Source organism: Rhipicephalus sanguineus, chromosome 6 (genome assembly GCF_013339695.2).
Source record: "Rhipicephalus sanguineus isolate Rsan-2018 chromosome 6, BIME_Rsan_1.4, whole genome shotgun sequence".
NCBI lineage: Eukaryota > Metazoa > Arthropoda > Arachnida > Ixodida > Ixodidae > Rhipicephalus > Rhipicephalus sanguineus.
Window position 1 is genome coordinate 143,411,213 of NC_051181.1, and position 27,987 is coordinate 143,439,199.

Sequence of the window (27,987 nt, forward strand, 5' to 3'; positions counted from 1 at the left end):
GGTGGGATGGTTGGCCCATACCTTGTGTTATAATATAACACGAGTGCTAAGTTTATGACGAACAGCACACATTACTCGGAAAAGGTTCCTTAATGTCTCACTGTTTCGGCATGTTGTTGTTGTTGTTGTTGTTGTTGTTCACCTATTAACTGCGGCTCACACCCAGTGTGGGGGATCGGCCAAGAATTGAGTGGTTTTATAAAATGCTATAAAACTTAAGAATTGGGCAGTTTATAGAACAGAAACGTTACAAGCGCGTGTGAGATCGTTGTGTCGCGTGTAAGGCTGTTGTTGTTGTTGTTGTTCTGTGAGCATTGCGCATGCCCAATTCAGGGGTTTGGCCCAGTAGTGGGTGAATTGTTCCATTTTTTTTGTGTAGTGTATTATTCCTAGATGATGTAGTTAATTAATCTATTGATTTGGGGTGCTAGCTATCACATTTAAGACTGTCAGGCATTCTTGTGTGGTATGCGCCTTCCTTCTTCGTCGTATAGTACAATAAAAGTAGTGAGACATTCTGAAATGAAAAAGCGCGTGAAAATAGCGCGAAAACCGAAATCGCTGTTTGTTTCACGCATTCTTCCTTAATTTTTAGCTGTGAGCAAAATTACGTAATGCTGGGAATATTTTTTTCTTTACCTTACTGTGTATTTTCCTTATTCTATAATTTGCACTATCCGCCGGCTTCTTGGCTCATACCCCGTCGCGGGCAAGCGCCATTCACCGAGGGACGAACGCACGAGCAAACAAATAATCGCGCTGATGTGAATCGCCACATCAGTGTATTTGATACAACGCGGTATTCTTAACAACGGAGACTATAGCGCATTAATCCCGCGAGAGCAGTAAATGACAGCCCGGAAATCTTTATTTTGCCCCCCCCAAAAACAATAATAAGTATTATATAATTGGGAAATAGACCGGGATAAGCAAAGATAACGGAAATAGAAGAAGAACTGGACTTCTCGGCTTTATCTTGAATCTCTGACAATCCAGACAACGGTTTCCGATGGAGGCAAACATGCTGGAGGCCCGTGTACTTAGATTTAGGTGCACGTTGAAGAACCCCAGGACACAGGTGGTCAAAATTTCCGGAGCCCTCCACTACAACGTTTCTCATAATCATATCGTAGTTTTGGGACGTTGAACTGAAACAATTATATTATATTAATCCAGACAACGGCACACACGCTTAATCGTAATGACGGCAACTTCCCGCACGTGTACGCACGTTGCCTACTTCATATTTTAAGACATACATAACCGGACTGTTTGCGCATTATTTCTTTCATTGTGAACACGGCTCCCGCGCTGGGGCCGAAAAGTCTCGCTTTTATGTGAAGACTCGTGGTCTGTGTACATTTGAATTGACCTCATATGTATACAACAGTAGGTACATTTTGTCACTTGATCCCATAGTCTCATTATATGGGTGATACTAAACGAAATGCTATCCGATAGGATTACTTTAACCTCACTTACACGAATCACAAAGCTTTAATGTATGCACCCTAAATATAGGTATGTACAACAGAGCTGTGTTTACACCAACGTCATTTAACGCTTGTAGTGTCAATGTAGGAAACAAAAAAAGAAAGCAAACTAGATACTAATTGTGGAATAAACGCACTAAACCGCATTATGTTCTTGCGACTATTGCCTTACCGAACCCAATGATTTCTTAGTTTGGTATAGGATCAAGAGATTATCAGCCGAGTGGCAGCGGCCTGACTTCGCTTGCATATTCGCTTCTGTCATGTTGCACTACTAAAAAAAAAAAAAGTTTGGTTTAGGCTGGCGAGATCATTTAAAATTATAAGAGATAACAAATCGCAAACCTTGCGTCCGCTCCTCATAGTTTCTGAGAGATAAGAGAAAATGATCGTTAGTGCATAGACAACCAGAACGTTGATCAAAAGTCAATAGTCACTTCAGTTGTACGAAGGACAATTCTATAGCGAAAATAGTTCCGACTCTTTATATGTCAATCATTGCTACGAAGGGTGAACGCACCCAAGGCAGGCCAGCGAGTAACCGTTCTCGTATAATAAGTTTTCTATACTTATTTTTTATGCGGCGTCGTGTTTTCGGTTAAAAGGTATTTGCAATTGCACAATGACACATAGGAGTCTGAACAGATGTACCGTGCTTCTCACACGTGACTTCTATAGAAATTGAAATTCTATAGAAATGAATCGGCCGGCTTCAGCATTGCTGCAGCGTGAGCGACTGCAGAGTCAATGTCCGAGGAAGAGCGAACAGTGTCAGTGCAGTTCGGGCGAAGGGATAATGCTGAGCGCTGTCTTATTTTATTTATTTATATTATTTAGCACATACTGCAGACTACATTTTGGTCCTTGCCGGACGGGCATGTATAATTGTTAATAAAGCCAAACGTATATATACATAACTGCATGTTCATACATACGCATGCATTGATATTCGAAGACCGTAACAGAACTAAAATAATTAAAAGACAAAAAAAAAGTTATTGACACTGCTCCGCGCAGCTGCATGCGCGATAGGACGCTAGGAAATGGGATCGCGCTTTTGATATTTTTTTACCTTTTTGCCCTTCTCGAAAATAAAGTTTTTCACCACCACCAAGAGGCTACAATTCTTAACACTTGGAACGCAGATGTCATGGGCTCAGAAACCGAACACATGCAAAACATTTCCGTATGTATCGAAATTGAATCGTGAGTTGTGTCAATCCAGCACGGCGTGAACCACATGCAACGAAGTCCTGTGATTTGAACAGTCATGTCATGTGTTCCACAGCAAATTCCGTGTAAAAGTAACGTACTCGTTTGATATAACAGCATCGGCGTACTTGACATCATAGTTCAAGTTAGTGGAACATTTGGGGCGCAAAAAAATGAGTGAGTACAAAAAGAAAAGAAGAAGGAACACAGGGAATGAAGTGTATATCACCAGCACGTGTGTGCCATGTGTGTACACCCGGCAGCAAGAGTTTACGGGACATGGGCTCCATTCCAAATAGGAAGTTCTACTCTGTTAGTGAATGACGCTTCTAGTGTAGCGGGTAAATGTATGGGTGGCAATGACTATGCATTTGATAGGATGTTATGTTCCCAGACAAAGCGGGAATATAGGTTTTTTCTAAAGTTTCGCGTCCCGCAAACTATTTCTCTTGGGTGTACGTTCGCAATGTGCCCCTGTGGATTATACTTTCCTCTCCAAGTTATTACGCGGCTCCAAGGCGAGATTTTCTGCGGTTCCAACAAGTAAAGAAGTCGTTTCTTGTTCCTCATGACGTAGGCCGGAGCTGCGTCGTAGCCGTTCACGCTGACGGTCCCCTGCCGCTCGTCGAAGAACTTTCCATCCCTCCTGAGAGTCTCGATGTAGGACAAGTCCGTGTTCTGTGCCATGTCGCCCTACCGTACGCCGTCGTCCCGCTGAGCCGACATGAGCTTGCGCTGCAGTATAACAACACAAATCATAATCTGTCGCAGTCGTCGTCGCAATCGTCGTCGCGAATGTCGTCGCGGTCGTGATAAATAACTGTCATCCGGAAAAGTAACGACAACAAGGCTTCCACGAAAAATGATACTGCCACGCGCCCTTATCTCTTTATTTTTGTGTGATCGGGTTTCACCCACAAAAAACAGTTACACCGTCCGGCGTAGGCCACGCAGCAATGCTGCGGAAGCTTCGCAATTGTTTTAGATTGTTCCATTAAGATTACGCGCAGAACGGGACTAGTCAAGATTATTCGAGAGCTTACGCGAGCACCAGTGCTGGAAAGTTCGATCACGGATGCATAAAAGACGACTCTTTCCGCCGATAATCATATTACAGATGGCCGAAAATTGTGACTGCCACTGTCAGTGTAGCGTGTATTGCTTGTACTTTGACTTTTCATTTCGTGGGCACAAGTTCGCCCAATAAAGAGATTTCTCTTTAACAGCTCGACTGCCGCCTTCTTCATCGTCACGACCAAGTGATAATACCAAAGTGACCTAGTGTTGCTCTTTAGTATTCCTTCTGAGCCACAACGGAACGAACAGCCACCGTAGAATCTGATTAATGTAAACGTTATTCAGAATAAATGTGAAGACGCGACGTGCCACAGCAACCGGTTGCATCACCTGTATGCCTGTGGCGTTGAAACACCACGAACAGTGCCAGCCGGCGAAGCGCGGCCGCGCTCCTTCGACCATCCACGCCTCGGCCACCGTCCCAGTGCCTGTAGCCATCGTCTCGGCTGTGGCACGTCTGCCTTGACGTAGCTTCCCGACGTTGTTCGTGTAGACGGTGCGCAAGAAAGCGACGGTGCACGCGGCGAACACGCGCGTAGCCCTCCTGTGCTCCCAGAAGAAGCCGTAGAGGAACGAGCGCAGAGTCAGGCCGATCGGTTCTCCGTAGCCGTCGTGGTACTTCAGGAAGAGCACGACGTCACGGTTCGGTAGCTCGTCGACGTCGGTCAACAAGAACAGGTCATCGTCCGCGACATTTCCGAGCCGCCGCTGGCCCTCGTGCCAGGTGAAGTTGCGGGAGCGATACTCGGGACAAAACGGATCGCGGCGGTCGCACTCGAACGGTCCCAACGTCAGCGGCACGATCTTGCGGGCGTGTTCACCCAGGTAGCCGCCAAACCTCAGGTTCGATTGCAGGTACAACGGCTTGGCCGCGCCGAAGAAGGTAATATTGGACTCGACGACCACGTAGCGGTCTACCACGTCGCCCAGCTCGGCCACGTGTATCTCGAGCAGGTCGAGCTCGTGGTTCAAAGTGATGCCGTTGAAGACCGCACGCGGCCGTGACCGACGCCTTACGAGACCCTCCGAGTACCACTTGCGGAACGCCGGCGTCGACCAGACAGCGCTGGGGACGGCGCAGTCGGCGCCGTGCCAGCCGTCCCGGCAGACGCACATCTTTGTCCCGAGCCCGGGAACCATTCCAGGTTTGAAGCACTCGATGGATGACGTCACGGAGTTACTCGAAGCGTTCACGTCGCAGGCTAGTCGTGACGTGCCCGACGCCGCGTCCACTCTGTAGGATGGATTGGTCTCGATAACTTTCTCGAACAGCTGTGGGTGCTGGACTGGCTTGTACGTGACGCAAGAGAGAAATATTGCGCCAGGAACAAGGCTGATTGCAGTGCACAGCAGAAATAATGTCAATACTTTCTTCGGTTTGAACGTGGGAACTGAGAGTGAAGACGGCGACGATGAGCTAACCGGCTCTTTCGTGGTCGGCCACGAAGCGCTGGTCATGCTACACGTACAGCGCTGGCCCGCCAGGTAGCAGATCGTTCTTGCAAAGCGAGACAATCTCACGGAGGAGCACTGCCGCATTGTGTCTCGGCTGCACGGACACGTGAACGTCGCGAAGATTATGTGAAGCGAAAATAAAATTACTTGTACATGGTGCACATGTACAACGTGCACATGCAATACTTGTACATGGTGCACAAACAACGTGCACATGCAGTACAAACAAACGACTTCGTTCACCTCAGAATGATCGAATCCACTGTCTGGTTTGGTTTGGTTTAGTTCCTCAACACTATGGCACCTACCCGCTCCGAATTGGCCAAGAATTTGTAATCTTAGCATTTCGACGATAATTTCAAGAATGCACGATGATATTTAAGAAAAATAAAATAAAATAGAATATAACCACCCTTGAATTACTTCTTAATAATATTCTGAATACTGTGCTGTAATGTAGACGTAAACCCTTCATTCTATTGGCTCAAGCCCACTCTGTGGGAATGGCCAAGAATGGGGTAGTTCGAAATAAAATAACTCAAGTAAAAACGAATATTTTTGTTTGTTTATTGATAATGTTTTCGTTGGCTATGGGCGTACAATCGACGCTTTCTCCTGAATATTATTCATGTGGAAAGTACTCACAGTTGTGACGATGTTGATAACAATGGCCACAATTATGATCGGTGATGAGGATAATGACCTTATAAAACCGTCCCACGAGTCTAGGATGAAGTAGGGGCTAAACGTTGTTCTACTCTCGTTGCTGTTGTATGCCCCTCTGAAACGGGGTGTATACAGTTTTTTTTTCATAATGAACATCGAAAAATGCATCACATGCGTATTTTGCTTCAAGGCGCAATATCACTCTTTATTGTACCCCTCACTAGTTATAACTCCTGTTTCTTGCGTAAGAGGCTACATATATACGCACGAACTCCAAGCACGCTAGAAAGATTTCTGTGCTTGCTCACATTCACCAGCACAAAGAGAATGTGTGCTCTAAGTTACTAAAATGTGTGTTACTAAAATGTGTGCTCTAAGTTACTAAAATGAGTTATATGTGTGTGGCATATCCACAAACTTACATATAAGTTTGTCATATTTTATGTTGCAAATTTTGACGTAAGTTTACCGCTGAAGGCGTTGCACCTATCGGAGTAGAGACATTTTTTTATTGTCATGGCAACGTCGGGCCTACAGAGAACAGCTCACGCTCGCGCACAAAACAAACAGTAAGTCGTTTACTGGAAGCACAACGGTGCACAAATCGCTGAAAATAGTCTCATATCATAAATAAATGCTCTGGTAAGCTCGCGAGATGATGGGCCTCTAGTTTTATCAAATTTGAATAGAAAAATTGTCTGCGATTTATAATATTGTTTAGAACAACAGATGAATGATCCGAAGTACTGTGCACTCTACTAGCTGGTGGCGGCACTCGCACATCGGCGTTCGCGTGCCCTGGGGTTAACCTCGCGTTTCGTCGCGCTGCCAAAGCCGATCTCGGAGGCCACGTAGAATGAAGCGAGTGGTTGAGATCTGCTCCGCCAGGTGCCCCAACGTTCGCAGCTTCTCGCAAGAAAACCGTCTGCTGTTTGAATGAACTCCTTCATGATCCCGACACTTAATTGGCCCTTATCTTCTTAAGTAAACATATGCTCCGATATCATATGTATCCAATATAACTTTTAACTTGAACCAGAATCATCCATTTCATGCCAGTTTTATTATTCGCGAGACTATTTTCTGGATATTAGGAAAGGCGGAAGGAAGTGCTTGGGAGAGAAAGAAGAGTGTCATTCGATGCTCGTGCTTATTAAAGAAGTGTTGATGCTTTAGAGTAATTTTTACACTACTGCAGGACAGTTGCATGCAGTTGTTCCGGCAAATTCAAAACAAAGAATTGTGTTGAGAACAAATGGTAGACGATTCAGAGTACTCCGTACTCTCATTATGGGACAGCCCCACGCAGCTGCCCCGATGCTTCAATGTAACGTGTGTACAGACATTGAACTAGGGGACCACACATTGAATTGTGTTCAGAACAAATTGTGAACGCTCTAGAGTACTATATGCACTCTACTATGGGAGGGCCATAAGCTGACGCGGTTGCTTTGAATTGTTTGGAAAAATACTTCGATTAATAAGCGAAGTGGGTGGTCAAAGCAGTGTGTTTAGAAGAAACAGAAGACGATTCGGAGTACTCTGTACTCCACTATCAACTTAACAATGAACGTCTAGCGAAGAAGAGTACGCCGGCCCTTGTTTCTTGCTTGGTTCTTAAATTTAGTATGACCTACCAACATGACCAAGCCTCTACTCTTCCTCCTACCTAGACTGTCTCTCTCGCTCTCGTGCTTTCGTGTTCTTTTTTTGACTACTCCCTTCCCTGTTGTGCTGAGCAGTACTCCCTTATGGTCTATAGAAAATAGTGATACTTTTCCTTATGCTAACTGCTAAACCCCACGAAACCTTTATGAACGCGCTCCGTTAATAATCTTCCCGACGTTGACTTAAGAAACATGGCGTACAACAATAGCACTTCAAGCAGTGGCGTAGACAGGATTTCAATTAATAGTGGTGTGGGCACGGGTGTGGGCAAGGGGTGTGGGTAAGGGGAGTCCCGACTCCTTTGTATCTATGTGCATGTGTGGGTTTGTACGTATACCTGCATATGTTGTTACGCGACACTTTGTAATAATATACACATAAAAATACCAGTACAAAGTGAAAAATTTCCGGGTGGTTTGACTACCCCCCCCCCCCCTACACCTCTGGCTGCGCCTGTTTACGAACAGTATCACTACGCTGAGCCAGATCCACGTATAGCCTTCGCTAAGGAAGACCTCGTAGCATATACAGGGACACTACTTTACGCCGAGCGGTGAACGAGCGCCGCCGCGATATCGGTGAAAGAGACGTAGCGTTGCCTACGAGATTACCGACGCAACTGTCACAGAATCTCAGAGGCCATGGAGGCCCTCGGGGCTGTTGACGGCCTTGGCACAGTCGGCTCTGCTCCTTGCTTTGCCTTCGGTATAAGGTCCGCAATGACGATGGCGGCAAGTTAGTTGCGAAACATGCGAGGCTGCTGAGGCGAAACGTATATATAGCGTCACGGCCACTGCACTAGAATGCCCTAGCAGCGTTCTTTGTGCCGACCTTGCCGCTGAAGTTTACAGTTGTTTCGCTCCCATGCGCGCGATTGAGCTCGCATGTTTAATTACAGGCAGTGGCGGTCTCATTTCTGCTGAAGTCGGCATACGAGAACCAAGAATACGTCGTATCAGTTCTGGGGAAGTCCGCAAGGTGGGGCAAAGTTCGCAAATGAGAAAACTGTCGTAGCCTACGAAGGAAATTCGCACGAACTTCTCAAGACGAAAGTGAATACCTAGTTTCGAAAGAACTCATCCTAATCCAGAAACTGGAGCGAGCTCTTTTCGACTACGAAGCTTTATTTCTCTCTGGGAAAGCCGTGCATGTTAACTTTTGTAGCATAGTGCGACGAACAAAAGGATGATAATTGTCCTGTTTATACGACAACCATGAACGAGGAATTCGGATTAACTTAGTGCATTAGGTGCACGTAATAATAATCACTCAAGTCTGCCTGCTCCACGCATTCACTAACGACCGTCTCTCTTTTAAGATAAAATATCACACCTGTTGTATTGAAGAAGACAATGTTCGCGTGGGTTTTATGTGAAATATCGTAAAATGTCACTCCCGATTACCGGTAACATGGGATAAGTGGCAGATAGTTTGACCTCTTCAAACAGCTCCATTCGAAATGAACTACAGTGCTGCAACGCATATCTAACCCTCGTACGAGGATCAGGACATACTTGTATCCGTCAGAGCTTTCGAGTAGTTCTCTGGCAGTCACTGGCATAGCCAGGGAGGTAGTTCAACCCCCCCCCCCCCCCAAAAAAAAAAAGAAAGATTTTTGGCCTGGCATGTGCGCATATGCAGGCACACATATATAATAAATGTTGGGGTTTAACGTCCCAAAACCACGATATGATCAAGAGAGACGCCGTGGTGGAGAACTCCGGAAATTTCGACCACCTGGGGTTCTTTAACGTGCACCTAAATCAAAGCACACGGGCCTCAAGCATTTTCGCTTCCATCGAAAATGCGGCCGCTGCAGCCGGGAATCGATCCCGCAACCTTCGCATCAACAGTCGAGCGCGATAACCACTAGACCGCCGTGGCGGGTGCACGCATGCACGAACATGCATAAGGGGTAGTTCACACCTCCCCCCCCCCCCCCCCACCCCGTCCCGAAAACTATTTCTGGCTACGCTCGATCCTGCTGGCAGTCAAGCTTTATCCCTCACTTTTGCAATAAAGAGTGTGACAAACTCACGTACTTTGCCAAGATAACTGCTTTAACACACAACTCCATTTTCACGAGTTTCCACACAAAGCGAAGAAACTCGTTTATTCCGCTTGCGCTCGAGGAGAGTACGAGAAATCGTATCGGTGCGCTCGAATCATTCGTGCAAATGAAGTTACAGTAACGCACTGACTCGTCATTCTTACCTTTGCCCTGCATGTGAGTACGGTCCTGTTTTTTTTTCTTGTATGCTACGTTCGTATATTGCATTTGCATTCACTTACGCTTATTTAATCCCCCATATTTTATTGCAGCGTTAACTTTCTACCGACAATTAATAACACCAAGACAGAAGATACCCAGAAAAGATGTACAACATCCGGTTCCTCGCGTGTCCAGCTAATATTCGTTTGTGTGCGGAATGGTAACTAGCCCAGCATTCTGTACGACAAAGTCAGCTTTCCACTTAATAAGCGCTGTTTCCAACATCGACGTATGTATAATGGACGTCAACATGAGGATCCCGTACAGGCTCCGCCAAAAAAACCACACTACAGCTGCACTACGTGCCTTCGGGCATCAAAACTGTTGTGCTGAAGAGGGCAGCACTTTTGAACACGGACTACAGGAAGGCACACGGACACGCAGACAGTGCGCCTTCCTGTAGTCCGCGTTCACAAGCGCTACCCTTTTCATTATGCATTTCCAACTCGCCCAAGAAAGAGCACTCAAAACTTGTGGTTCTCGCGACACGCTTCTTTTGAAAGGACTTTGCCTCCTGCGTAACGTGACATTGCGAGGATGAAGAACCATGGTTCGCTGGGTATTCTACTTCAATCTTTTTTTTTTTCTTTAACTGAATTATGAGGCTCTACGTACCGACATTCTGTTACAACGCGACAAAGACGACGAAAACGCTAGGGCACACCAACGACGGGACACAGCTTTTTAATCGTCCTTGTCGTGCTGTAACAAAATGAACCAGTACCAACTTGCCCAGTTCACTGTACCAAAATGGCGATCTGAATATGAGACACGTCGCACATAGTGGGGACGCCCAAATAGTCTTATCCATCCAGGGTTTCTGTGCTCCTTATGCACGATATACAATCCTTTATTGCTTTCAGCCCTCCTTGATACGCCGCAGCTGCGAGCGATATCGAACTCGTGACCTCAAGCTTAACAACGCAATGGTATATACACAGTAAGCTACTGTATATGAGGTAGTGGTGGTCCCACTAAAGCAGTCGTTATGCTAAGCCCGAATGACTTGTTGGATTCCCCGCCGCGGCGTCCATGTTTTGATATATTAAAGCAAAAAAAAATCCTCATTTACTACTCATATACAGGTGTGGTTAAAACGTTTAGAGGGCTCAACTGCAAGCTCGTAACAAGCTCTGCATTACACAGTCTCCGGACATTGTATCCTATTACGTTACATATATTCAAATATTCTTCAAGTTGGGCAGTGGTTTGTATCGCAACGTATTCCGACGTTGTCACCGACTACAGAAATACAGCTTCCGTGCAAAGCATTGGCTTTGCCAGCGTGCACTTCTCAAAAAACAACTGATGCACCCAGGAGTTTGCGCAACCTATTTACTGAGGCTATGTGAGGCTGTGTGAGGCTGTGTGACTCCTAACGTCAGCTCCTTTATGGCGAATGCTTCGAATACTGCTTGAAATGTAATGACTGTGAGAGCTCCCCGTACATCTCATTCAAAGATTTACTCGCATGTCTACGATGTAAGGTATTTTGAAGCACGGCTGTGCACCAGGAATAAAAACTCACAGGGTCTCTTATGCATTGGCCTAAGACGACTCGAAGGCGAAAGCCATGTTCTTTCGCCTTTTCTTCTCAGTCAGTGTATTGATGCTCCCCCGCCCCCATGATCGAAGGTATTGCAAGCTTTCTGCACCTTACCTGGTTTCTCACTGCCTCCGTGGTCGACCCACCTTTGACAAACTGATGTCTGGCGATGACGTCGTGATGACGTCATCAAGACGTCACTGATTGACAAATTTTGGCAATCTGGGACGTCATCATGACGTCATGTCGTGACATCATCACGTTATGATTTCTTGCATCACTCGTGTTGACGCAGACGCCGCGAGACGCCGACGGTCAATTTTGGTATTTGATGAGGCATCTAAAGCTTTCACCTTAAAATGAAAGAGCTCATTGGTAAGTAATGGTTGTGCGTGACCATCAGTGCAGACTCAATGTTTTATAAGTTCATACTCCATATCGGAACTGTGGTTTCTTGGAATATGAGGCACCCTTCGAATGCTGGTAATGTAACCCTGTATACGTCAGTAGTCCGGGACAGTAAAAATAATGATTAAAACACCTGTCGTGTCGCAAGGTGGTTCGAACGCATCAGTTCTCTATAGTGCAGCTCCGCCTTGCATTTCAGGTGTAACCTGGAGGACTAGCGGCCACAGAATGCTTCGGGCGATCGTCCATGGACGCCGTGTTCGTAAAGGTGACTAAATTTTGTTCTATGGAGCAACAATTAAAGCGACGCCGAATTATTTTCTTTCTCGTCTTCTGGAGGTAGGAGGTCGACGATGTAGGCCAAGGTCTTGCTGTTGACCCAACTGTAAGAGTTGTCGAACTCCAGGACGTCTGCGAAAAGGTGGACGGCAACATGCTCACTTAGGCACCAAGGTGAGGTTGCACATTCGTTTCTAATCACGTCACTTGAATAGACATTTGAGAATATTCAACTGATCAATAGGTCAATTGAATAGCTCCGTGTCATCACTGTGAGTTATACGAGAGTTTTAATTTTTGCTAGCCTATGGCCTATGTAACGTTATTTATTTGTGCTCTTCCGAATATCTTATTTATTTTTACTACATAATTAAAATTCAACGCACCTTACTCAGGCGTGCGACACGCTTTAGGAATCCTTATTTTCATTAATGTTTCCGCAATAGACGAGTTGCGAAAAGTACAAGGCAACTTTTCAGCACACCAGGAATTCATGCAGAACGGTGGTGCCTCCCGTTCTCGCTACACTTGTTATGTGCAGCGTAGCGTTTCCCGTGTTTGGCTATGGCTGGGCTGCATGGCGTCTCCCCACCCCTCATTGCGCATTCATGCACAATGGCGGTGCCTCCCGTACTCGCTAGACCGCACGTAACAGTTCTAGCGAGGACGGGAGGCACCGCCGTTGTGTATGCACTTTTGTTCTGCAGGTAAGCTGCCTTGTGTAGTCGGTTACAATCTCAAAATAAATACTAGCTCCGCCCCCTAAACTGCGGTGAGCCTACCATTCATCTGCGCAAGAGAGTCCTTATAGGTGGTTTCCATTCAAGCCGTAGGTACTTTTTATCTGCTAGTGTAAACAGTACGCATAATATAATTTGAAAGTTCTTCGTCTACTTAAATTATTACGCTTGGCTAAGCAGTGATGTCGTAATATTTGCTGAAATTTGCCAGGAAATTCAAGTTTCGATTGGTATAACCAGCGACACGAGCATGGGTCTAAATGGGAAAGTGTCCAACCTTACACAAGCGGAAGGTGTTTGACGTCATCGAAATGAGCAAATGCAATTGGATGGGGCACCTGTGCAAATTCTCTATAGGTGGGACAGCAACAGCTGTGGGCGGAGCTTGCACTTATTCTTAGGTTGTAACCAACTGTACATAGTTTTTGCAACTCGTGTGTTGATGTGCTATTTGTTAGTGTATTACTGGTCAAACAGCTACCTGAAGATCTTACATCGTCTTATATTTACCACTATTCCTCATCACCTCAGATATGGTTATAAAACCTGCCTGCCTTTCTTTAACCTTTTCCTTCTCCTACATTTCTTCCACACGACTTCACTTAAAAGTGGTACAGTAAATATTTCATTTAATAAACAAGTTTTTCATCATCTCACATGTTCCGGGTTTATCACAGACGAGGCGTCCCCGTTCGGGCACAAGACAGCAGGAGGGCAACCGCTGCTGCTCGATCAGGTACTCGCTGCCCGATCTGCCCCCTAACGGAGGCTCATAGCGTATGCCGAAGGACAGGTCCCCCGTGGCCGTCTGGAAGCTCCAGGACAGCTGCTCGCCGGGCCGCGCCACGCGCATAGGCAACTCCCATCGGGAGCGACGCTCGATGCGCTGCACTGACACGCCCGCCTCGCGGGATAACCTTCGCTTGGCCAGTTCTTCCCTGAACGAGGCTGGAACATCACCGCCAGGGCAAATCTGGGGAGGCAACACGCGTAAAGTCAGCCGCGTGCATCACTGGCACCGAGGCAGACACTCGTTCTACACTCGTTTGAAAAGGAGGAGGAGTATAAAACTTTATTATCAGAATCCGGTGGCCTCGGTGGTGCAGGTCCTTCACGTCAGCCAGGAGTCCTTGTGTCCTGGAGGCGTCCTCGGCTCGTCGGATTGCCCAGAGTTGTTCCTCTGGATGTGAGCTGAGTAGCAGTGTCTCCCGCTGCTTAGCATTAACTTTTGCGCGACCCTGTCGGACCGCCTTTGGGCTGGCCCACAGGATGTGAGGTAAGTCCACCCAATCCTTGCTTAATTTACACATGTCAGGACACTAGAACGGGTAGTAGTGACCGTGAGCTTTGGGTACGAAAAAAATATGGCAGAAAATAGTTGGATTGAGATTAAACAGAAACAATTTTGCATCCTTTAGTGTTTTTTTTGTAATATTGGCTTCAGTCACGTGAACGTCGAAAGCACACAGTTTCAAAATTTCCATTAGATTGTAAAAGAGCAGCAACATTGAGGCGGAGTGACCGCTTCATTTCAAAAAGTAGCGCTGGTATCTTCTCTAGATCCCTTTAAGTTAAATATACATAGTGAACGGGAACGCCATCGGCACCTTAGTGTAAAAAACAAAAACTGGCTAGATGGCTACAGGTCGTCGCCCCGTTCTAAAGGAGATGGAAATACAGACCATCAACATCCTTGTAACGCCAAGTATATTATGTCCATTGGAGAAGCATTTTAGAATACACTGATGATACTATTGTGGCGGTGAGATTTGCCACACACAGATCCTACAATGGTCTCTTTATAGGGAGCATTCACGTGACGTCAACGCGCGCCATTTTGTTGTACCGCTCGCAGCTCCCACTGTGCTTCTATAAATAAACATATATAGATAAAGCACAGCCTTTCACTGTGCTAACTGTACAACGAAATGGCAGCCACGATGATGTCAGTACATGACCGGTATAACGTGCCGAAACGGGGTCACAATTCTTGCGTAAAAGTATTCGACTTACTATATGAGGACATCGAGGATCTCCGTCCGGTCCCACCATGTTCCCGCCCCAGTGCTGTGGCATGAAGTCAGGATCGAACCGCTCCATCAGGCCCTTCTTCCAGTCGTCTGCATGGAAGAGGCAGTAATCTATAGATTATCGAATGTTGCGTCAATAAGAAAGCCACGAATAGATTACCCGGCTCCCTGGCACAGGGAGTGGAGCTCTGAACAAACTCACGTGACTACCACTGCTGTTAATAGAAGTTCATTCAAGATATTCTGCTTGAATGCACCAGTAGTAACTACGGCTGCGCTCGTATTAACAGCCGTGGCACGCAGTGTTCTACACCTGCAATTGGTCGAAATAGTTTGGATTCCTTAGTCCTTCCAGATCGGGCTGCTCACCTGTGCCATAGATGGCCACCTTTTCCACCGTGCGCTGTGTCAGGAACGGTCGAATGAACTTCCAGAGTAGCGGGAAGAAGCGTGGCGCTGCAATAGTAAAGGGTAAATCGTAAATTTTAAGTACGCCTTGCCGAGAATGTGAACATTTGCCATGACGACTACCGCAAGTAACGTCATATATGTTCTCATTGTCGTGATAGTATCAGTCTGTCGATTGTGTGTATACCTAAGGCAATTCGACAAACTGGGGAAGCGATGGAAAAAAAAAAAAAAAGCAATGAGCGCACCCAACTGATATGATCGACATTTGTATGCTTAGTCCTGTCTGCAAGGAACTTGTAGTTTATTGTATTAATATTAGAAAATGGGAAGAGGGTGTGCTTTTTATACAGCGGAAACATGTAATTGACCAACATCTAATGAGAAAGAAAATAATTAAAATCGGGCTTGCTCCTGTCCTCTAGTACACTGTCGTGCACAGCATGGGCGTGCACACGGCGGTGGCAATGGCAGAGGGCGAAGGGGGTTGGGGGGGGGGGGGGGCGGGGGGGACCTGTCCCGTTATTCTTTAAGGGGCAGGGCTATGGCAATGCGTGTTTTTGAAGAGAATGGCGGCCGACGACCCCTGATGCTGCATTCCAAAACTATTTACTTTTCACCTTTACCCTCGAAAAGCCAGGGACCAAAGGCAGGCTGTCGTGAGAAACAAGTCACCTCCTTTTTCTTTTCTTTTTTTTTTGCATTGATTGCGCAGTTTTTTTTTTCTTTCGGTCTCGACGAGTAGGACGGGCGGAGGGGAGGGGGCGCTGCGGGGCAACTTGGCTTGGAGAACATGGCACACGCATACATGGTATATTATCAGAATGAATGGAATAAGGGAATCATAATGACTGCTTATGCTGAACACGATAGCGTTCAGCATAAGCCGCGATTATATTACTGATTCTAATACATGTAATCATATACTGGCCCCGGTGAGGAACTTCAATATGTGGGCACTGCTGAATTTTTCGGTTCGCTTGTATTTAACAAAGCCGTACAGACACTGACCTTGCCTGTGCATAGTTTATACATTGTCAAGTCGCTAGTGATACGCCACTGTATTTAATCTAAACGATATATACGGGGTATAAGTGAGGAGTGAAGGTGCGTGGGACCTACCGTTGATGACGTAAGCTTTTTCGAGGATCTCCGGATAGTTGTCCTCGTAGGCTTTGAGCATGTCCGTCAGCAAGTTGACGACTGCAATACAGAGAATTCTTAGCTGTTTTAACTGTGAGCTAAGTCAATGTGAAAATAAGCTTTAAGCGTCCCTTTACCAGCAGTCGCTAGTTTGCGAGACAGCGTTTTTCAGTTCCTGAAATGGAAGGGATCGTTGGCTCCAGCGACACGCCCGGTTCGTCAACTTCACAGTCAACTACGTGAAGTGCTTCAGACAAAAAAATAAAAAAAATCAGGCAGCATCGCACTAGGGGTGCCAAGCTTGAAGGAAGAGCGGGAGCTGGGCGGCCTTCTTTGTTTCTCTTTATTATTTTTCTCTTTCTTTCTTCCTCCGTTTCTTTCTTTTTCTCTCATCTCTCTGTTTTTTTTTCCTCTGTTTATTTCTATTTATTTATTTCTCTCTCTGTGCATTTCTTTGTCTTTCTCGCTATTTCTAACATTCTCTTTCTTGCCCTTCCTTCTCTCTATTTCTTGCTTCCTCTCCCTTTCTCTCTTTCTCTTTCTTTAGATGATATTCTTTACTCTCTCTCCTTCTTCTTTCCATCCTCCTCACCCTCACTTTCCTTTCCTGCACCTTACTATACTATACTATACTATACTATACTATACTATACTATACTATACTATACTATACTATACTATACTATACTATACTATACTATACTATACTATACTATACTATACTATACAAGGCTATGATATGCTCTGCTAGCGTGCCTGGATAGCCGAGTGATTACGGCGCTCGCCTTCGGATCGTGGGCAAGAGTTCAAATCCCGCCTCACCATGAATTTCTCTCTTTCTCTTTCTTTCTCTCTCTCTGTACTTGTTCTTTCACCCATCAAGGTTAATCCATCCCTCGCCGAAGAAATCGGCGCATGCGTATTGGGAGCAAAAGCAGAAGATAAAGAAGACGACTGAGAGCAAGAAGAGGACTAAGAGAGCGCATGCCGATTCATGATGATGATAGTTTCTGTTCGCACCACCCGGCGCAACGAAAGGCTTACAAGAAGCTCCGCTCTTAAAAATTCTTCTCAGCCACTGTAGAAAACTACGCGCTTTTAACCGCTTTTAACCTCCGCAAGTGCTTTGCGCGCTGTGTAAAGTGAAGACGCATTTCCTTCGCCGCTGTTTGCGGTTATCTCTTCCTTCAAGGTAAGCAACCTGGCACAGCAAAGCGAGAAGCCTTCTGGCGACCGTACCTTGCCACGAGTAAATCTGCCGCATCGTGAAGTTCTCAAAGTCGGCGATGAAGAAGACGGTCTCGATCACCTTGTTATTCTGAAAAGTCAAGTCCACGCACAAACAGTTACAAGGAAGGTCAGTAGTGAGCACGGCACTCTCCCATTGCTCTTTTAGCCTCCCTGTGTTTGGGTATATGGCGCAGTCATTGGGGTATACGGCATCATATGTAGAAAGAAGGGGGAACTATTTCTAGCTGACTGAGAATTAGTTGTAAATTCCAGACCTCGCGCTGCGCTGTAATGTTTTGCTAGTGTGTTCTCAGGAGCCTTTCTTAGGAGCCTTTCAGCGTTTTCTGGCCATGCTGAAAAAGTGTTGCAGGCCCCTTTAAAGTAACACTAAAGAGAAAAGTTAAGGAATCACTCCACTCTGTGAAGGTACATCAGTAGCGAAGCTTTTCAGCATACGACACTGAGGTGACACAGAATCTCGAACCTTAGCCGACGACACGCCTTTCAACTAAATCTGAAAATATCTGTCCAGAAAGTCCTTGTTGAGTTTATCGTATGCTCCTTTAAAGTTATCCACTTGAGTATAGCATTCATACTCGCGTCTTCTTGCCGCATTATCCGTATCTGGCGTGCCGCGTGCGCTTGGTGTTTCGTGCACGATATGTACAAGTAAAATAAACGGAGCCCTATCCATATACGACTTCGCTGTAAAACGATCTTTTTTTCTCTTTAGTACAGAAGCCAGAATTCACCTGCGTCGAAGCGCGCTTGAGGCGATCCATGATACTCTCGAGTAAGTACAGGGCGTGTCGCTTGATGTCGTCCGCCGGGACCAACTCCAGAAAGCCTGCAAGCGATAGTAGTGGTTGTTGTAGTAATAGGGTGGTGTTCATAGTAGTAGTAGGAGGAGTAGGGGTCGCAGTATTAGAGTAAGTAGTAACGAGTTGTAGAAGTAGTAGTAATGGTAGTATTGTTATTGATTGCAATAGTAGTAGTAGGGGTGGTGGTAGTAGTGTTAGTATTGATTGTAGTAGTAGTTGTGAAATAGTCGTAGCGGTTTGTTCAATTATTAAAAAGAAGTAAACTCCAGAAAAAGACACGGAGGACGAAATTCCCCAGCCCTGAATAAAAGCAACGTATCAGTAAAGCCACTGCATCGCTAGTCAAGGTGACTTGTGGCACCCACTTGCGTCACAAAGTTTATCGCGGACGAGTAAGGGCAGTCATATAACTGCAAAAAGCCCGCAAGCAAATACATACGCTTCTAGCTACGCACGTCTCGTGTTAAAACGACAAAAAAAAACGCACGCTAACTCATAACGGTTGCGAAAAATGTAGGAATGAAAAGGAATAAAAAAGTCAGTTCCTTTCGAAAGGCAGCGTTATAATAGCGCGGGGTTAGCAGGAGCTGGGCGGCGGCTTGTCGCTTAATTTTCTATGCAACTCTATCTAAACGTGATGTGCGTCATGCCTCTGAAATGTATTGAAACATTGCGATTCCAGTATTGACAGTGCATGTAGCTTGACATGAAGTGTGAAAGGCGTAAGCAAGCAACTAGTGTATATCTAGTCAGAGATCGCGACTTTCTAGCTTTCTGCTATGTCACGGGTGCGCACCGTAGGCGCTAGTTTGTAAGAAAGTAAAAGGTCACCTTTGATGTCGATGCTTCCAATAGGCAGGAGGTAACAGGCATGTCCCTCTGGCGAGCATTCCAGGAAGCCGCCTGGGAAGAGCTTCAGGAAGAGCTGCGCCAGTCGAAAGCACGGAGGGGAAATAAACAAAAGTAGACTAGGTTAATTATAAAATAAAATATCGTTGTTCTCGGCAAAAGTAGCATATAGAGATGAGTACTGATGATTTGATACCCTGTAAAGTTTGCCAAGAACTTGAGTCTTCTTAAGGAAGTCGCTAATGCAAAGACGCACGCTGAGAAGCACCTGTCCTAAAAATTTTGTCATATTAAGCTCTCATGCTGTGAAAGGACACCAGTCCCTTTTCTTCGCTGGACGTCTTATCATGTCCCTGCTAACGTGGCGGCGGCGGCCGCCATCTTGGGGGGGGGGGGGGGGCAAGGCTTCACTCTTTGGACATAAGTTCCACTCCAGCAATTCTTCTTAAACCTCTTCGGTCGAAACCCATTTCTCAATCTTTCACAGTTCGAACATATACATGAATACTTCAACACTCAGCACGAAACAGATAATTATTCACTTTCTTTCAATCTCAATTGTCTTCGTTTTACTTAATTTATTACCGCAGACGTGCAACGGTAGAGCCACGTATGTTTCACGCTAACGTGGGCAGTGCTTTTCATGGTGCAACCGCGCATGAGCGTGGACTCACCTCAGAGGGCTGGTAATCGGTGAGGATGGTATCGGCGCCCACTTTCTGCCTCCAGGCCATGCTCTGTGCCCATCAGGAATAGGTTGGTTGAGTTTAGGTGAAGCATAATTGGCTTGGAAATTGTACATACATGCATACATACATACATACATACATACATACATACATACATACATACATACATACATACATACATACATACATACATACATACATACATACATACATACATACATACATACATACATACATACATACATACATACATACATACATACATACATACATACATACATACATACATACATACATACATACATACATACATATCGATCTCACACGTTGTAAAGTTACTAGTACAGATTCCATTGCATGTTCTCCTCCTCTCCCCGTTTATAACCTGTGCCATTTGCTGCCCGCTAACCAAACGAGTTTTCTGCCGTTCATCGAACTATCATTCTCCTTTCGTTTTCTTGGTGATCTCTTCCGGGCAGGTGGTCTTCGCGTAACCGGCATTCTGTTTGCAAACGAAATCACCTAGTTTCCGCGGGCGTATTACGCGATCAAAGGACGACGCACAAACCGAGGGAGGAGGAGGAGGAGGAGGAGGAGGAGGAGGAGGAGGAGGAGGAGGAGGAGGAGGAGGAGGAGGGGAAGCTGGTTCTCCTAATTCACCTCCCCGGAGGGCACTAAAGAAAGCCGCGATCGACGCCAGGCACGCAGATGGTGCCAAGGGCGCTCCTCAGCGGCAACGAATTCGTGCCCCGCAGCAACTCCCGATCACTTACTTATTCGTGGAAGGCCGTTTTTACGCAATCGTATACCCAGTGAGGGTATGGAGCGATTAAGCGCGGTCTACACGTCACGGATAGCCTTCAAAGTATTCGGCGAGGAAAAGTCACCGAGCACGTGCGAGGCTCTTGTCTCGTTGAAGCGTCCGACAGATCGGAGATGCTGTCCAGGCACGACCGCCTCCAAACGCTGGCCACACAGTTTGCAATGAGATCGCAGTGAAAAGGAGCAATAGTTATAATCACTTTGTCTCTGTATGCGTGTCTTGGACCACACCATGATCGCACGCACCTTTTCAGCTCTCTTTGTTACCTATAGCGCTTCCCAAGCGCACCTTTACAGCGAAGCAGCGTATGGCCACAGGCGAAACCAATATTCGTCCGTCCTATGCACGCAAACACTCGTAGCGCCCCCTATTCCCTATCCATTTACCCAGTGTAGGTTTGCATGAATGTGTGGTTGAAGGAAAGGAAGAAGGCACTATTTTCTGCAGCCCTTGCGGGAGCACGGCTCAGCGCCTTGGTTTGCATACCAGTTCTTCTAGACTGGTTAAAATCCCTGCCTGTTCTCTCTCTCTCTTGCTAATTTCTAGCCTATCTAGCGCACATGTGCCACACAAATTTGACCAGCCCCACTACACACCACTAGTCCGCTAAAAATGAAGAAGTCGTCCGCGGGCAAAAACGCATGTAGCACAGAAATTGGTCAAATCCCACTACTCACCACTGGTCCGCTAAAACACGAGTAACGGAACACGTACACGGCGGACACCAATCAAGATGTCTGGACAGACGTAACCAATAATTGACAAAGACCTTAATGAACCGTCGAGATTGACCTATTGATAAACACCGGGGCCGAACGTTTCAGCTTCGCTAGTCAACCATCTCTGCAGTGTTTGAGCGGTGATTTTTACACACCCCAGGAGGACCCCGATACACCCAAACCCTACTTTTCCTGAAGACCGCCGAGGTAGAGCTCTCCCTCTGCTAGTGCCCACGGTTTAAATAAAGTAGTCATAAATATTCCAAGAAGCCACAAGCTGCTATAGTTCCCACCTCGCCGCTCCTGAAAACCATTAAACGAGCAGGGGTAGTGGTTTGTAACCGTTGTTTTTTACTAAAGGCGTTAAGGCTGTCTTTCGAATCCGTTAAGCGAAGGAAAGGCTGCAAGCAGGTCGCCTTAGAAACAAGGACTCATAGAAAACAAGTATGAAATATTCTCACTGCGCTCTGTGGGAATATATTTTCAATGTCCTTGTCATTCCTGCACCCGTACTGATGGTCATAAAAGCTGTAGTCTTCTTTGGACGCAGCTTTGATCGCGAGAAGCGCATTACATTTTGAAGCGGTATCTTCTTTACTCCCTCGGCCACCTTCAGCCATCGTTTCACTCTTTTGTAATGAAGTTTCGTACGGAAAGCTACCAAGTTGGTTAGGAATGATTGGCATGCCACAGTTATTAAGTATTTTTTTACAACATACAACTATAATTCTTGCCTAATTGATGGTTCCTAGCTAAAAATTCCTTTCATTGAACGGCGTTCATGGAGCGAGCAAGACGTTATTTTACTTCCTTGTCACGGCGTAAAACCTGCTTTCGCGACCATTACGCATTCTTAGCACGCCGCTACTGGGCAAGGACAATGGATGTACTCATAAACGTCGCCGCAGTACCATACCACTATTTTATCCACAAGAATAACGTTAAAGAAATAGAATTCCGAAAGCGTGCTAGACTCGTTCGGCTGGTGCAACTGAATGTCAATAAGTCGACAGAGGAAAATTCAAGGCTAAAGATGTATATCAGCGACAGAAAATCTTTAAAAGTTCATGAATTTTCCGCACTGCCTGGAGCATGCTCTGTCATTTAAGCGTGATAGACTGCGCATCGAACCCACCTCAACATCAGTGCAGGTCTTCTTATCTACACTTCATGTCCGTCTCAACATTCTGCCCAGATCGTTTTTAAAGAACGCGAAGTGATACACAAAAGATGAAGTCGTATCACTGTGTCATATCATCCAGGACTAACCATACACCGCGCACATACTGAACATGCTCAATTCATTTTGGCAAAGATAATAGTCCTTCTCAAGTTCCTTTCTTTTCTCTTTCTCTTTTTTTTTCACCGAAGTAGGGATCGATATTTCTGCAACTTCTAAAAAACCTACACCGTCAGAACAGATTTATGCAGAAGGTCTAACCGACGCTATCTTCCGCCACGGCAAGCTCGAGCTGGCATAATTGCAATAGCTCGCCCAACAAGGAAGCTTCGCTAAATGCACCTAATATAAACATGGATAACTCACCTCTCGAAGCATGTGCTCCGCCTTGACTTCATCGAACTCCCGCGCTGCAAAGAGAACCAAATTCACCACGAAGGTAATTCCCACCTGATACACAGAGTTGACAACAGCTCTATACGTTTGGAGGATTACATCTACACATCTAAATGTTACACATATTTACCGTCGTGAACTTTCCGCCTCGTGTGACAGCTCGTCGCTGAGACTGGCCGTGTGCTTGGACCTTTCTTTCTTCTTTTCTTTGTAATTGTTTTAGTTTTCCACGAAGGAGGGGATGCACTGTTCGGGGCGTGAGCTATGAATACGTAGCACTTTATTTTTACTTTCTCATTATTTTCTTTGACTTTGTTTATCTCCTCTTCGATCGAGTGACCGTGGTGTACCTCTCAGGAAGCAATCGCTGGCCCACCTTTTTTAATCAATCTGGTGTTCATTTACGCTTACATACAATTGTCTCTATATCTGCTGATAGCAGAGAGGGCGGCCCTAGAGCAATAAGGTCATGGAAACATTTAACTGTGTGTAATCCCGCATCATTCATGAACATCAGGAAGGCCCTGTAGCTGAGTCGTCTCGAATCTACCAGCCGTAATAAACATCCTCGATAAAAGTATGTTCTGGATAGTATAAGTCTGTGTCCTGGATATATGTATGCACTTGGACATAAATATGCCCAAGTACTGACGATTAGCCGGAACCTTCCAACAACGCGTTTTTCCAAGTCTGCTGGTCGTCCAGTGTAACAGGTCCGCTGACGTCAAATTTACTTGCTGGTACAAACAGGATCGGCCACTTTGCTCATCAGTGTCAATGGACCCTACGAGTTTTGGCTACGCTTTCGGTGGCTCTATTCTCAGCTGAAGATCTGAAAACATTTACGCGCGGGCATAAGCGTGCGCAGGGTTGCCCTTCAGGGGGGGCGAAGGTTCGTCGCAGCGCCCCCCCTCCCTATTATGTCAATGTATGCGGCTGCCTTTGCGCCCCCCCTATCGCCCCCCCTACAATGTATAAGGCTGACTTTGCGCCCCCCCTTCTCGCCCCCTTTGCCCCCCCCTGCGCACGCCTATGCGCGCGGGCATCGACTTCATCCGTTCCTCGTGTTCTCTGTCCTCACGCTTTCTTTTTATATCTCGTCTACACGTGGGCACATTTTCGATGCAAATGTATTCATTGGCTACCCGCACTCTAAAGCGTGCACGTAGACAAGTAGTTAGCGTGTTTCTTTAAACATTAGTTATTGTAGGAGCCGTTTTCTTGGATCTTTTTTTCTTTAATCGCGTGCTGAAATGTGCTGGTAACTGACGGCTCCTAGAGATAATTTCAATGCACACTACGAGGCATATAGTTACTTACTGCACTTTAGCTCTTGCATTTCGAATCCCCGCATAGGATGGACTGCTAAGCAGCTGGGAGCACATGTCTCATACAATCAGCTTCTGTTTGCACGGACGCACGGTGCTGTGAAGTTTTCCTTAAATCATAGAGTTACTACACCGTTTGTTTTAGATGCGAAGCAGCTTTTGCTCGGGGCTGTGTCCGGCATCGGTGTTGGCGTCCGCGCACCACTGCGCATGCGCCTTCTCTCTCTCCCACTTTCCTCCATTTACGCAGATGTTCGGTCGCCTTCTCTGCTCTCCTCACCCGCGCTGCAGCCGCGGCGCAGCCTCTCCTCCCACGTGATGCAGCCGCGCCACAGTCAAATACAGCCTGTAACCCACTCTCTCCTCTCCCTCCCCCATTTCATGTGTATATAAGCGCGTGCGCTCGGTCGGCTTCCGTCATTCTCGCTTCGCTCCCGCTCAGATGGGTTGTAACGTCAACATCGGCGTCACTCGTTCACTCGGTGCTAACGGAAAGCAACGCGCAAACAGAACGTAATGATAACACAAACACTAAATACAAACCTCACACACTAACGGAAACGCCTAGTGAATGTAACGGAAACTTGGTGTGCGCCCCCAATGCTGCTTCGCATCCCCTCATGGTTCCCTTGAGTGGGAGATGGTGTAATTTTTTGAATGAGAAAGCCTTGTGTAACTCATCATGCGATGATCCCGAGCGTGACCTTGTAAGGGATACGGTGAGCCATAGCGAAGCAGCGAAAGTTCCGAGCGGCGTTCCGCTCAAGCGTGACTCGAGGAGCGCGAGTTAGGCTCTCGCGTGACTAAAAAAATGTAACGAAAGAAAGAAGGGGTGTTCGCGTGATGGAAAGTGTACAGTAAAATAGCCACACAGGATGTATTTCACCTTCGAGCCGTCTTAGGCGACTGCATAGAGAATCCTGTTCTTTTGCACGCATGACATCACAAACGAAATAGTTTGGCATAAACTGTCTAGCGCCAATTTACAATTCAGTTTCGTTCGCTTTTCTTTTTTTTTAATTCTAGAGGATTTTCTGTAAGTTTATGTGATACACCACAAAGCCGTCAAGCGGTACACTGAACCACTACAGACTCTGCTTGTCGTACTCGCAGTTGCCGAGTTTATTGTTGTTTTCTTTTCTTTGGTGAGACCGCATATTACAGGAGTGAATGGCATCTTGTTTGCATCTTGCATCCGTATCATCATCCCTGCGCTTACTGCCTTACCAATGTCATTTGCCAGGCTAACCCCCACCAGTTGTAAACGCTCTAACCAACCAACTATCGCGCTAATGCACTCTGTGAGGTTTGGACGAGCTGTGCATGTGGAGTTGCCAGAAATAGACTGTCTAGCTACCATTCGTATAGTTATTGATCGAACTGTATGTATCAAGATTAAAGAAGAAAGCCTGTCGGGCGGCCTTGCTGGTTCATCAACTAGCAGAGCGAGACAACCGAACTGTGTGTGTGTGTGTGTGTGTGTGTGTGTGTGTGTGTGTGTGTGTGTGTGTGTGTGTGTGTGTGTGTGTGTGTGTGTGTGTGTGTGTGTGTGTGTGTGTGTGTGTGTGTGTGTGTGTGTGTGTGTGTGTGTGTGTGTGTGTGTGTGTGTGTGTGTGTGTGTGTGTGTGTGTGTGCGTGCGTGCGTGCGTGCGTGCGCGTTTAGTTGCCGTGGACGCCGTAATTTACTGCATAAGTATCTTAGTAGCCTCGCAGTGACTTCACCTGCAAACGACAGTCACTCGGGTGAATGGGCGACGTGACGTGCGTTCTACCGCTTAAGCAGTGCACTCACCTCGCAGCCACCTGAGCAGGAAGTGGTCCGTGTGCTCCGGCTTGGTGACATCGGACACCCTTTTCCGGAACTGCATGAGGGATACGATATCGATCAGTCCGTGTGCTCGCAGTTACCGCAATTATTAACGTAAAATTAGTTCACTTAATCACGTTTTCTCGCTGTCTCGTTTAATGTAGCAAAGTTAATAAGTGCTCTGTACTATTGGCTATTGTAGCTGAGGGAGAGTGACTGGTGTTTCAGCTTCGAAATAAGCGACCAAGCCAGAAACCTGGTGATAAGATTAAGCCCAAGTACGAGCTGTGCGAGACATCATGGTTGAGGGGACAAAATTGATGTTGAACGCCTGTGATTCTTCAACGTGTATCTACATCTGAGAACATGAAGGTTCTTGCGTCAAGGCCCTATCGGCCAGAGTTCATCCTGCAACTTCGAGCACGCCAGTACAATGCCGTGACCACCAGAAATTGTAACGACGCCGTTGTGCTTAGCAAACGACAAGAAAAAAAAACTAGAACCATTAAACCACCTCTAGTGAGGATGTAAGCTCTTTTTCGTACGAAAATTCGTTGATATTCGCCAGCCTGCGTTTGGCAATTCAAGGAAGGCATACGATGTCGCTTAAGGTTTAAAGGAGAGATGCAGTGAGAATTAAAGATGACCACATGGTCTGTACTACACATATGACAGTCCAGACTACAACCACACAGGGGGTACAACCACTCGTTTGTTTGCATGAGGCCCCCTTGCTGTGTGTTCGACAAACATGCAATTGTAACCGGACTCCTGCTAAGACCGAAACATGTCTCCATGCTCTCATATAGTTATCTGCTATTATGTTGCGCCTTTTCCTTTTTTCTATTGTTTCCAATGCAAGCTGTCTGTACCTGTCATGGTTACACGCCTAATACGCGTACCTAACCAGACAGCCAGACTAAACACTTAGCGCAATCCTACAAAATGGCGAGTGCCGCGGCGCCGTTCCCGTTTTATGCAAAGAAGCCAAGGTCGAAGCTGTTCGCCGGCGCTCGCTGAATATCTTTCAACCACCAAACCATAACCACGTACACTCCTTGGAGAACCTTCAGCCCGGGCGCGCGTCCCACTTTCAGCTGCTAGGTGCGCAGGGGCCGACGCCGATCCTGTGGCGCGTTTGGATGCAGAGTATCGGACGAGGATACATTGTGTAAGTAGCTCGAGTGGTTCACCATGATAGTATACTTGGCAACGCTGAACGTTTATAGATTATGTTATATGAATAATAACAGTTATTTATGGGCCTTAACGTGGTAACCAATAACTGACTGTTCAAGAACTAAGCTGACCAAACTTGGCGATACCCCTTTTATTGTGTCCCGTTCCTATTTTAGCTCTAGTGGGCCTCTACGCGTCGTTCTTTTTTTTTATTATTTCTTCTGGCGACGTTTCGGTGGCTGAATATTGAGCCAGGCGTTCGAAATGAAGCGCGTAACACCATTTCGCCGGAGAATAAAGGTTGATGCGATATGCGCAAAACGCACTGAGATCGCCCACGAATTGTCGCGATTCCGAATTGTCACAATCTTCCTTCCTGCCTTCCCCCTCTCTCCAGACGTCAAGGTCTCCCTCCCTCCCTCTCACTCACTCACTCACTCACTCACTCACTCACTCACTCACTCACTCACTCACTCACTCACTCACTCACTCACTCACTCACTCACTCACTCACTCACTCACTCACTCACTCACTCACTCACTCACTTTCCGCCGCGCTTTAAATAAAC

General features: G+C 46.4%; 1 protein-coding gene across 1 annotated transcript in view; it reads right to left on the reverse strand.

Moving 5' to 3' along the window:
• LOC119397613 (uncharacterized) overlaps window positions 1-27,987 on the reverse strand; it is a 124,568-nt gene that overhangs the window by 82,217 nt on the left and 14,364 nt on the right. Inside the window, exons 2-13 of the mRNA XM_049416613.1 lie at window positions 26,225-26,294; window positions 23,075-23,118; window positions 19,972-20,034; window positions 19,280-19,373; window positions 18,380-18,474; window positions 17,637-17,715; window positions 16,377-16,457; window positions 15,216-15,302; window positions 14,830-14,936; window positions 13,474-13,789; window positions 12,106-12,208; window positions 4,145-5,115 (exon numbers count right to left, since the gene is read on the reverse strand). Coding sequence (XP_049272570.1) covers window positions 4,145-5,115; window positions 12,106-12,208; window positions 13,474-13,789; window positions 14,830-14,936; window positions 15,216-15,302; window positions 16,377-16,457; window positions 17,637-17,715; window positions 18,380-18,474; window positions 19,280-19,373; window positions 19,972-20,034; window positions 23,075-23,118; window positions 26,225-26,294 — 2,110 coding nt within the window. The remainder of the gene's footprint in view (window positions 1-4,144; window positions 5,116-12,105; window positions 12,209-13,473; window positions 13,790-14,829; window positions 14,937-15,215; window positions 15,303-16,376; window positions 16,458-17,636; window positions 17,716-18,379; window positions 18,475-19,279; window positions 19,374-19,971; window positions 20,035-23,074; window positions 23,119-26,224; window positions 26,295-27,987) is intronic.